General features: G+C 40.5%; 1 protein-coding gene across 2 annotated transcripts in view; it reads left to right on the top strand.

Annotated features, from left to right (window-relative positions):
- The window catches only part of LOC100556382 (solute carrier family 2, facilitated glucose transporter member 5), a 32,621-nt gene extending 20,348 nt beyond the window's left edge, over positions 1-12,273 (top strand). For both annotated transcript variants that reach the window (XM_062979999.1, XM_016992746.2), the window contains exons 8-13: positions 903-1,090; positions 2,974-3,084; positions 5,263-5,364; positions 5,877-5,952; positions 6,094-6,221; positions 12,023-12,273. In XM_062979999.1, the coding sequence (XP_062836069.1) occupies positions 903-1,090; positions 2,974-3,084; positions 5,263-5,364; positions 5,877-5,952; positions 6,094-6,221; positions 12,023-12,196 (779 nt within the window). In that variant the 3' untranslated portion in view covers positions 12,197-12,273. The remainder of the gene's footprint in view (positions 1-902; positions 1,091-2,973; positions 3,085-5,262; positions 5,365-5,876; positions 5,953-6,093; positions 6,222-12,022) is intronic.
- The last annotated feature ends 296 nt before the right edge of the window (positions 12,274-12,569 follow it).

Genomic DNA, 12,569 nt, shown 5'->3' with positions numbered 1-12,569 from the left:
GTGAATACAAACAGCAGATTTTCGGAGTCATGGACACCTCTAGTATTTACCAACCAGCCTCACTTTACTGAAGGCCAGCAAATAACCTTTCCCTCCCACACTGGCAGGGAAAGGACACTTAAATATGTCCCTAGGACATTGATAAAAACAAGCCCAATTCTGATAAATTGTTTAGCCTCTAGTTATTATGATTACAGAGCTATTAAGAGATATGTAATATCAATGTAGATGTACACATAAGCATACAAACTACAATTTTATTTATGGCCATTCATTCCCAAGTTAAATAATTTTAGATTGCCAACAACCTTCACATGCACATGAATGCACATGCACACACACACACATACTGTACAATCACCCCATTCTAGATAATTATGTATATTGTATGGCTGTTCTGCAGGGGAAAGGACTGGTTTTCTTTTAAGACCTTTGGTGCTTCTAGGGTCCTATGTATGAAGAAAGATGGCATACAAATACAATAAATAGATATAAGAAGTAAATTCCTGATTTAAGTAATCCCTTTTCAATAATTAGAGGAAATGATTAGAGGGAATTGCACTCTATTTTAAATGAAAAAAAGTTATTCCAGATCATCATTTTAAATACATTTTTAAAAATTATAATTGGGGATGGGGGAAGACAAGTCATGAGCAGGAGGCCCCATGCAATCTATGGTCAATCATCTTTTCTTTGCTTCCTTGTTGGTGAGCCATTTGGAGGGAAGCTATTTCCTTGTAGGCCTCTGCCATATTTGCCGGTTCTTTTGCTCATTTTATTGAGCTGGATTGAGCACAGCCTGTGCACAGCCAAAGTTTTGCCCTGTTGACATTACTATGTGTAGTGCCTAAAAATCTCATCCTGATGTAATTCAAAATCTTTCTGACTCTGCTTCCATTTAGCCTTGCAGATGCTGAGAGGAAAGGATGATGTGGATGATGAGATTCAGGAGCTTTGTCAGGAGGACATTGCTGAAAAAGCAGACAAGCGTATGAGTATGCTGAAATTGATAAAGAAGCGAAACATGAGATGGCATCTTATTACTGTAGTTGTTGTGATGACTGCACAGCAACTTTCGGGTACCAATGCGGTAAGGAACGCAAAAGCACCCAAACAGTGAGAATGAGGAGATCTTCAGCATATAGTCTATAAGTGGCATTGGTCTTAATTTGATTGGTGGCTCCAACTCAAATAGTCCCATTGAATCAACGGGATTATATACAGATCCACCTTTCACCATTGATTCAGTGGGTCTGCATTAATTGGAACTACTATTAACAGGATGCAGGCCACTGTGTCCATATATTACCCTGATAATTTTAATTATCCTTCTTTTTTTTTCTTCCACCTTCTAATTCTTGTCTTTCTTTCATCCTTTCCCCTTCTTTTTCTTCTTCCTCTTCCTTCTTCCTGCAAAGCTCAGTGCTATTTTCCATCTCTGAGTTCCATGGGGACCAAAGGTATTCTTAAGCAGTAACAATGGAAGAAAACATACATTCTCTTTAGTGTTTCCTAAAAATAAAGGAAGAAGAGCCCTATTAGTTTTGCTTGATATGAGAATAGTAGTAGAGCAACCAAAAATGGTTTATACGAGCTGCATCTCTTTGTGTATGTGCCTTCGCATCACATGTCAACTTATGACAACCCGATTAATTTCAAAGAGTTTTCTTAGGCAAAGAATACTAACAGGTGGTCTTGTCAGTTCTTTCCTCTGAAATATAGCCTACAGCACTTGGCATTTGTTGGCAGTCTCTCTTCCAAGTACTAGCTCTGATTAACCTTCAAGATCACATAAGATCTGGTGCGATTATGGTATTTAGGTTCCTTGGAATGCTAAAACCAAAATGGGATCAGAGAGGTGAAACAACATTATGGGACTCAAGCAAAATGAAAAGCAGGTGAGGCTGATTTGTGGAGGGATGACAAGCAGGAGAAGAAAACAGGACACTTTTGTAGAGTCCTCTGCCCCCCAAAGAGCAATTTACATGTCAGTGGAGACCATAGAAAGCAGCAGAGATGTCTCCATCTACTGTCTTGCAGCTAGGTCCTCTCTGGCTTTTTCAAGGGCCTTCTTAGGAAGCCCCTGAGGGTGATTTTATTGCTGAATGCCCAGCTGAAGGGAAATAGCTGGACATAGCTGTATTGCTCCTCTACTCTCCACCAACATGAGAATAGCTGCCTCAAGTTTTCCCCACTGAAAACATGGGTTGGAAGGGATTTTTTCAATGGTACTCTTGGACTAGAATGCCAACACCTGCAATAACAACAAAAAGAAGAGTTACAATTTCATTACATTAGACTTACATTCTCCTTTCCTTTTCCCTTTATATTCCACTTTGAGGGGACTCAAATCAGCACTGGGAACCTGAAAAGTTTTCTTTGGGACCATCACTGGAAACAAACGAAAAATGGCATCTCCCTAAGGGGCATTTTAAGAAAAGAATCCCCAAAAGGAGACAGTTAGAAAGAAAAGCTAAATAAAATGGTTGCTTCCTTTAGAACAGAGGTGTGGAACTGTGATGGGTTTGACTACTATTTTTGCATCCCTGCGATTCTCTTGGAGCTAAATGGCTCCAAGTTCACATCTGTTTCTTTTTTTTTAGGTTTGTGATTGTTTTCACATTAAACAACATGAGTAGATAGGGACCAGAACCTATTTGAATTGTTAATTGTTACAAAAAAAGCCCTGAAGCCATTCTTTGTCTCTCCTGTTCTAAGAAGTTTTGATCAAGAGCAGCCAAAATGAATGTGTCCATATAGGGTGTTTCAGCCAAAATGAATATGTCCATATAGGGTGTTTCAGCCAAAATGAACGTACCCATATAGGGTGTTTCAGCCAAAATGAACATGTCCATATAGGGTGTTTCAGCCAAAATGAACGTGTCCATATAGGTTGTTTCAATCTCTCAAGATGCTGGCTGATGAGTACTTCCATTTTGAAAATAACTTTTGACTTTCCTTGTCTAATTTCAGGTGTACTTTTATTCAGAGAGAATCTTTAAATCTACAGTCTTGAAAGATGAAGCCATTGCTTATGTCAGTATTGCCACAACAGCAGTCACCAGCTGCTCAACTTTCTTAGGGGTAAGCTTCACTATCTTGGCTCTCTTACTCTCAAAATAAGCAACTGTAGGACACTGGTGGGTCATATTAGGCCCCTTGTGACTTAACTATGACTGTCTTCATGATGCACAGTGGTATACTTGTTTTGCTTTAAACCAACGTTGCTCCACTTTTGACATAAGCCAGATTTACAATGCAATTTGAACTGCATTGTATTTATTTATTTAATTATTTATTTAATTACTGCGTGGATATCCCACCCTTGAAGGGGGCTCAGGGCAGCTCACAACAAAGGCACAATTCAATGTCATGAATACATATATAGAATAAAACAGCATATACTTTAAACTCACATAATTAAAATATATCAAACTTAAAGCCATTACCTAAAATTACACAATCCGAAAGCGTATTCCAGTTGTCACTTGCATTATTCATTATTTCACTGAGAGATTATTATTGCACAGGGAATCGTTGTCCAAAGGCTTGGTCTCACAACCATGTCTTCACTTTCTTCCTGAAGGTCAGGAGGAAGGGGGCTGATCTAATTTCCCTGGGGAGGGAGTTCCATAGCAGAGAGGGCACCACTGAAAAGGCCCTGACTCTTGTCCCCACAAGTTGCACCTTTGAAGGAGGTGGGATCAAGAGCTGGGCCATCTGAGATGATCTTACCCTCTCAGATGATTCATAGAGGGAGGTATATTCAGGTAGGTAAGCTGGGCCAGAACCGTTTATACAACCAGTGTAGATCCAAATAATGCAGTTCAATGCCTCTCAAACTGCATTTTATGGGTCTACACTGACCATATAATACAGTTCAAACAGCCTACATTGAGGGATATTACAGAGTTCGATGGAAACACATGGCTTTCAAATTGTCTGGATAGCTGGGTTGGATCCAAATTGTCCAATTATTGTCCGATGACACTGCTGCTATTGCTTTTTCTCTGCATTGAATAACACTGGGGAAAGAGGATGGCTACTGCCCATGTCAACATATCACCATCTCCTCTAGTCGATCATGGAGCTATGTGAAAGCTCCTGGCTGTTACAGGCACCTCTATGGTGTCAGAATTGGGCACCAGCACAACCAGGAAAGAGGAGATGTGGGTGTGATCCCAGAATGCCTTGGAGATCAGATTTCCGCTGGTATAACTGTGCCCTTACTTAAAACTTCTAGAGAACTTCCCTTTATCATCATTAAAAAGGGGAGTTTGGAGATGCAATGGAGACTAGAGGCTCACAGAAACAGCTTGCAGGAATTACATAGCTCTCCAGGATGCATTTTACTCACCTTTGCTAAATTATAACCTAATATACAGGGAGAGTTACAGGGAGAGATCTACTCCCCTGTTCAAGGAGCTCCACTGGCTGCCTTTTATTTTCCGGTCCCAATTCAAGGTGTATACCATCACATATAAAGCCCTAAACGGTTTGGGACCCACCTACCTTCGTGACCGTATCTCCTACCACAAGCCTACACGATCCCTTCGCTCATCAGGGGAAGCTTTCCTGTCCCCACTACCGATATCCCAGACCCGCCTTGTGGGAACAAGGGAGAGGGCCTTTTCTGCTGTGGCCCCCCGATTGTGGAATTTTCTGCCCGCGGAGATTAGGCAAGCCCCCACACTAGCAGCCTTCAAGAAAGACTTGAAAACATGGCTCTTTCGCTGCGCTTTTGGAGAGTAACCATTTTATATTTCTTTTCCGTTGCTCCCCCTAATAGCTATCCTCCAGAATACCCCACTCCCTTATGACCCTGTTCACTGTGGTTTTTATTTTTATGTCTTTCTCACCCCGAGTTTTAACTTAATGTTCATGTGGTCTGCCCTTGTTTTTATTGTCTCCTTGTTTTATTTTGTAATGGATATTATTTACTGTATTGTTTATTGTATTGTGTTGTGCTGTTCTTTTATATGCTGTTTACATTGTATTGTTTTGGGCGTGGCCCCATGTAAGCCGCCCCGAGTCCCCATTGGGGAGATGGTGGCGGGGTATAAATAAAGTTTTTATTATTATTATTATTATTATTATTATTATTATTATTATTATTATTATTATATGAGAGAGAATGAGGTTAATTTTAAGCAATGAAATATGTCTCCATTCCATATACTAAGCAAAGGTATGGGTGTGTCCATTACATATTATGACCGCTTCTTTCTGTGTGTTCTCATTGTTTCCCTTTACATTCCTTAGATATATCTGGTGGACAGTTTGGGACGAAGGGTTCTGCTCCTTATGGGCTATTTAGCCTGTGCCATCTTCTTAGTTCTCACAGTCATGTCCATGGAACTGCAGGTTTGTAAATGTATTATTATTCCATGAATTTTAAATTTACATTCTATCACTATTGTATTTTCACCTTTGCACCATGCATTTTAATAGGTGTATTTTATAGAAATGTGTTTTAATATATGCATTTTATTCTGTGATGTGTTTTAACTGTGTTGTGCCTCACCTTGAACCATGAGAAAAGGTAGGTAACAAATAAAATGTGTTGTTGTTGTTGTTGTTGTTACAATAGCGTAATTGAAATAAAGGAGAATTGAGATATTATTTTGTCCCACTCTCAAAATATGTCATTTAAACAAAGAAAGAAATGTGTTTTAATATATGCATTTTATTCTGTGTATTTTATGACGATGTGTTTTAACTGTGTTGTACCCCACCTTGAACCATGAGTGCCCTGAGTACCTTCGGGGAAATCGGACAGTCTACAAATAAAGTTTTATTATTATAAATGGAACCAACCAAACAGCTTTGCTAGACTTATGTTATATAACTTAAATATGTTCAACCTTCTCCAACAGAAGTCCATGGAATGGATGTCATATATCACTGGGGGTTTGATTAGTGCGTTTCTCCTTTCGCATGCCTTTGGACCATGTAAGTTCTCAGACCATGTACTGAACTTCTTGAGTGAAGTACATGATAAGAATAAGAGGTTGGTGGGATATCATCATCAACAACAGACAACAACAACAACAACATGACTCTTTGTTCCTTGAAACTTTTCTCCTCCTGCAGATCCAATTCCATATCTAATTGTTACTGAGCTCTTTCTTCAGTCATCACGTTCCTCTGCCTATATGATTGCTGGAATTCTTGAATGGCTTCTCAACTTTATTACAGCAGTGTCATACATTCATGTAGCTGTGAGTCACACTGTAATTTAATTTAGTAGAAAATGCATTGTTTGTAGGGTGTCCCAGTCTATCCACCATGAACTTTTCCCATGAAGCTATATTCCAAAGTGATCCATTTGTCAGCTTTCCTTGCTAGGTTGGCCAGGTGAAATACTAAACAAGGTGTCTGTCCAGTTTTTGTGAGGAAAAGGGTAGTTCAGCAGATGTTGCTTGAATGCCAAATAATATTTGCTGACATTCCTTGTCCTACATGACTATTTTGGAGCATTGGAGGAGACCAAGGTTCAACTACCAGAGGAAGGCAACTTACTTACTTACTTACTTTCTTACTTAAGTGATCCCTCGTAGCCAGAGGATGATGGCCCTCCAAGTGTAGTGTCTTGGCAGTGGATGTGTAGGTGGTTGTAGAGCTTTACTCTTGGCCCACATATTCTTCCACAGTGAGGACATCAGTTTCCAGATGGAAGGCTGTCCCAGTCAGGGTTGGCTTGACATGCCTTCCTCTTGACACATTTCTCCCTTAAGCCCTCCATTCATGCCTCTTTGAATTCTGCAGCACTGCTGGTCACAGCTGACCTCCAGTTAGAGTGCTCAAGGGCCAGGGCTTCCCAGTTCTCAGTGTCTATACCACAGTTTTTAAGGTTGGCTTTAAGTACATCTTTAAACCTCTTTTCCTGTCCACCAACATTACATTTCCCATTCTTGAGTTGGGAGTATAGTAACTGCTTTGGAAGACAGTGATTGGGCATTTGGACAACATGGCCAGTCCAGCAGAGTTGGTGGTGTAGGAGCATCGCTTCAATGCTGATGGTCTTTGCTTCTTCCAGCATGCTGACATTTGTCCACCTGTCTTCCCAAGAGATTTGCAGGATTTTTCTGAGGCAACGCTGATGGAAACGCTCCAAGAATTGAGTGTGACGTCTGTAGACAGTCCATGTTTCACAATCATATAGCAGGGTTGGGATGACAATGGCTTTGTAAACAAGTCCCTTGGTCTCCCTACGGATGTCCTGATCCTCAAATACTCTCTGCTTCATTAAGAGAAATGCTGCACTCTCAGTGTTGTATTTTAGCATCAATGTTGACTTTTGTGGAGAGGTGGCTGCCAAGGTAGCGGAAATGGTCAACATTTTCTAATGTTACACCATTAAACTGTATTCCTGGCATTACAGAGGGATTGGTGGCAACTGCTGGAAGAGCACTTTGGTTTTCTCAATGTTCAATGAGAGGCTGAGTTTCTCATATGCTTCTGCAAAACTGTTTAGAGTGGCTTGTAGACCTTCTTCTGAATGCGCAGACTATGTTATCATCAACATATTGGAGTTCTATAAGAGATGTTGTTGTGATCTTGGTTTTGACTTTCAGTCTGCTGAGGTTAAATAGCTTGCCATCTGTCCAATAGATGATTTCCACTCCAAGGATGGTCCAGAGAGCACTGCAATTCACTGTATTGAATGCCTTTGCAAGGTCAATAGAATGCCATGTACAGAGGTTGATTTTGTTCCCTGCATTTTTCTTGGACTGTCATGCAGTGAAGATCATGTCCACTGTTCCTCTGGAGGGGTGGAAGCCATTCTGGGATTTTATGAGGGTGTCTTCTGAGACACATAGAAGGTGGTTTGCAAAGATTCTTGAGAGAATTTTCCCAGTGGAGTTTAGAAGGGAGATACCTCAATAGTTTCCACAGTCCATTCTATCTCCTTTTTTTTAAGGGTGATGATGGTGGCATCCTTGAAGGCTGCTGGGATTCTTTCAGTCACCTACATTTTTTCAATGAGCTGGTGGAGTTGTTTTGTTAGCTCAGGTCCACCCTCTTTAAAGTCTTTGGCAGGGATCCCATCAGGTCTGCTTGCTTTGTTATTTTTTTGTTGGCTGATGGCATTGCTGACTTCCTCCAGACTAGACAGTGCTACAAGCTCATCCCTGATTTGTTGTTGCGAGTTTTGTGAGAGGGCCTCTTCTGCCACATTAGAGATGTGATTCAGCAGGTTCTGGTAGTGCTCTTTCCAATGTAGTGCACTTGATTTTTTGTCCTTCGGAAGTTTGTTTCCATCTGATGAGTGTAGAGGGTGTATGCCATGATTTCTTGGTATGTAGATGACCTTGGTGGCTTTGAAAAATCCCTGTGAATCATGGGTATCTGCCAAGTGTCAGATTTATTCAGCCTTCTTTGTCCACCAGATGTACTTGAGTTCTCTGGTCCTTCTTTGAACCTCAGCTTTTACACTAGCATAGATCTTTTTCTTAGCATCACAGTTGGTGTCTCTCTGCCATGCTTGAAAGGCTTTCCTTTTCTTAGCAATTAACTGTTAGATCTCTTTGTCATTTTCGTCAAACAAATCTTGATATTTTTTTAGTTTTGTATCCAATGGTTTCTTCACAGGCTGTGATGATGGAGGTCTTCAGTTTGTTCCAGTGTTCCTCAACATTTTTGGGTGTTCTGTGAGTAGATGAACCTTGAGTGTTGTTTGGAGAAGGGTTTGTTTGAAGGGCTCCTGAAGGGCTTGGGTATTCATTTTGTACCTCATCTTTCTTCCTTGGAGTCTACGTTTGGGGACGATCTTGATAGCCATCATGGGTCAGATTCGCCTGTGGTCTGTCAAACAGACCACGTGGCTCTTGTGAGAAGTATGTCACGGTGGTCTCTGGCACATGTAATGGCTCTGTCATGGCTCTTGTGAGAAGCATGTCACGGTGGTCTCTGGTACATGTAATTACATAGTCTAAGAGGCGCCAATGCTTCCATGCTGTCTTGAGCTTGTTTTTCTGGTGGAAGAGCATGTTGGTGATAACAAGGTTCTGCACATTTGGTGAGAAGCATGATGCCATTTGAGTTGCTGTTTCCAACCCTGGCTTTTCCTATGGTCCTTGGCCACAGGTTGGAGTCTCATCTGACTCTTCAGTTAAAATCCCTCAGGAGGATGATGTTGTCCTCCTTAGGTATTTCCGATATGATGGTATCCAGCTGACAGTAAAAATTTTCCTTGATGTCTTTATCAGCATATAGTGTTGGTGCATAGGCACTTATGATGGTTGCCTGTTGGTTTTTGACAAGGTTAATTTGGAGGGTTGAGAGACGTTCGTTAATGCCAATGGGTGCTTCAGATGGGTGCTTCACCAGGTCATTTCTTACAGCACACCGACTCTGTGTATTATTCACTCTTCTTCAGGCAGTCCCTTCCAGAAGCAGGTGTGCTCACTGTCAGTGTTATCCAACAATGTCCATATGTTCCGTGTTCCAAAATTCATTTTTCTTTTTTGGCCACAGAGTGCTAAGCCCTCTGGATGCGGCAGTCCAGTCAGGGTAAGAGAGGCAGACTATTTTTAGGGCACCTTTTCTTGCCCCTTCCCCATATGGGGTGAGCAGGATGGATCCTAAAAAGGGCTGTCCAGTCATGGATACAGCTGCCAGACTACTCAACTGCCTCAGATCTTGTGGTAGAACAGCTGAATCCATATCAAATGCCAACGTGCCAGTCTGTAACTAGGGGCTTCAGATTTCACAGTCCTGCCCCTGTCTCCACTCGCTGGTCATCATGGGACTTTTGTTGTTTGTTTTTTTTTCTTGGAATATGCCTGTGTGAGAATTTTTTTTAACGTGTGGAGGTCAGGGCACAGCCAATCAATACACAGTCTTCACAGAGTGGGATGGCTGACATGATGATGGTGGCTTCCCAATCTGTTGCAGCCTCCTTCCACCTTCACAGCCATTGTAACATGTACCATGTTATCCTCCACCTGATCTGCTGTTGAGGTCTTCAGGTCTTCGGATTGTGCTTGGTTTGGAAACTTCCCCGTAGCCCCTCCTGGGAGTGCATGACTCCCAGGTGGTTGCGCCTGCAGGTTTATTGGAACACACAAGCCCCCTCATCATGACAAAGTGACAATCCATCAGGGGGGAGAGGAAGGCAAACACAAACACAATCTGGATGACTCTTGCTTTGAATTCTTGTGTTAGGTTCACCTTAAGGTTGCTGTATAAACAGTCCAGTCAACTGTCCCAACAACCTCATTACTTGCCACTTAATATTTAGGACTGTGTGGGGTTTTTTTTTTTTTTTGGGGGGGGGGGTTGGAAATTATTGACAAGACAGCTCAGAGATTTGCACCTTTTGCCTCATGACTGAAAGGGGAAATTTGGAATTGAAAGATCCTAGTAGGTCACTGTGCTTTGGACAGATTACTATATTACAGGTGGTACTACATGTGTGCTATATATATAATCTTAAATTCAGTCAAAGGTATCTTCACATAGGTTGGTGAAATTCCATGTCTAAGGCCTTGGAAAACCCTTTCTGTGGATGAAAGAGTTGATCATACCGAGTTGGATGGAAAGAAAAGTTATTTTTTGTATATAACAGCTTTATGTTTTTCTGAGGCCCCTTCCACAGAACTGGATAAAAACCAAATTGAACTGAATTATATGGCAGTGTGGACTCAGATAACCCAGTTCAAAGCAGATACTGTGAATGATCTGCCTTGATATTCTGTGTTATATGGCTGTATGGAAGGGCCCTCGATGTCATCAGCTTATGTGGATGTTTGACAACCTAGTACCCGAGGCAGGAACTGCAGTAGCTCAGTGCATGTAACTTCCATACCACATACTACACATTATCAGGTTACAGAGTCCTCATAAGGTTATGAAAATGAATAAATAGGGTAATACAGGCTCCTGATACTCAATCTTTCATGTAGCAATCTAGTTCTTTGTTGTTCCAGAGACTAGAACATGAACCAAATGATTCAAATTAAGAGCACAATTTCACTTAGACATTAAGAACAACTTCTTTACTGAAGGAACTGTTTGATTGTAGAATATATGGCTTTGGATGGTGATGGGCTTTCCTTCTTTGAGGTCTTCAGAGGTAGGACTGGCATCTATTCCAACATGACAGGAGTTTGATCAAATGCAAATGGTCCGTCTAGCTTTCTGCCATACAAATCTCCTACATCCAGCAGCTGAATGTGTAGCAGACTACAAATTCTGCTTGGCACTCATTCTGTGACATTACTAGATCTGGAAGAGAAAAAAATAACCCCACTTTTTGCTTTTTGATGGAGAACAAAAGGCTCAAAGAACCTTCCATTAGCAAAGGAATTTTGGAATAAAATACACAAAAATATGCAGAAAATATTAGGAGTTAAAATTCAGAAACTGCCAGAAACTTACCTATTGAATATCTCTAAATTATCTCCCGGAACAAATGAAAAAAAAAATCCTAACCTATTTATCAACAGTGGCCAGAATCTCATATGCAAGATACTGGAAACAAAAACAAAAAATACCCTTGATAGAAGAATGGTTAAGATATTAGAAATAAAGAATATGGACAGATTGACTTTTTTGATAGCAAAACAACAATGTAAAACAGGAAAAAAACTGACTGGAACCAAGTAGAGAATTATTTAAAACTTTAAAAAATTGAATAAAAAGGAAGAATCAAGAAGAAGACATCCCCTCCCCACAACCTTGACAGAAAAGAAAGACATAAATAAGCAAGAAATGATTGAGGATTAACATCATGGATATATATATATATATATATATAGATATAGATGTATATCCACTGGGACTGACTTGGAAGTAAATTACCCACCAACCCCTCACGAATCCGTACCTATTCCCAACCTTCCCTGTCCCTCTCTTTCCCCCGATCCCTTCCCCGCTTCCCTTCACACTAATCCCCTTCCCAATTTTGACCCTCACCTATGTTTTTATCTGTATATACTAAAACCTTAATAAAGATTATTTATATATAAAAAAGAACCTTCCATTTTTTCTTATGAATGTCCTTTTCTCTTCCTAGAGAGTACTTGGTGCCTTCAGTATCCTGTTTTACTTTCCTGTCTGTGTTTGCTGCTTTGTTTACATCTTTAACGTCTTCCCTGAAACGAAAAATAGGACCTTTGTGGATATAAAGAGACTCATGGCAATCCAGACATCCAAGAAGGTCAAGGTCAAGCAGGCAGCGAGTAAATAGGATTTCCAGAAGTGTTCTATATAGTGTTTTATTTATTCATTTTAAAATTAAAATTTACTTTTTCTTTAAAACAATGAAGCAAGAGAGCCTTTGTCATTGTCCTTCAAATGCATTCACTTTGGCGATTGGACTCCTATTGGTATCATACATGTGAATAAGTTCTGTCTTCATGCAATTGTACTTTTCTGTTCATAAAATTGCATGTTATTGAATGGCGTATAACTACAGTACAGGCAGATTTTCGTTAACAAAGCCCTGACTAAGAAGACTCTAATGGTTTGCTATTAACCAGAGGATGCTTTAGCAGCATCAGTATTGTGAAAATGGAAAAGATACACATGCATTTTGGTGTCAGTTTGCATCAAAATATTTG

This window comes from Anolis carolinensis, chromosome 4 (genome assembly GCF_035594765.1).
Source record: "Anolis carolinensis isolate JA03-04 chromosome 4, rAnoCar3.1.pri, whole genome shotgun sequence".
NCBI lineage: Eukaryota > Metazoa > Chordata > Lepidosauria > Squamata > Dactyloidae > Anolis > Anolis carolinensis.
This window is presented reverse-complemented; position numbering and strand designations above follow the sequence as displayed.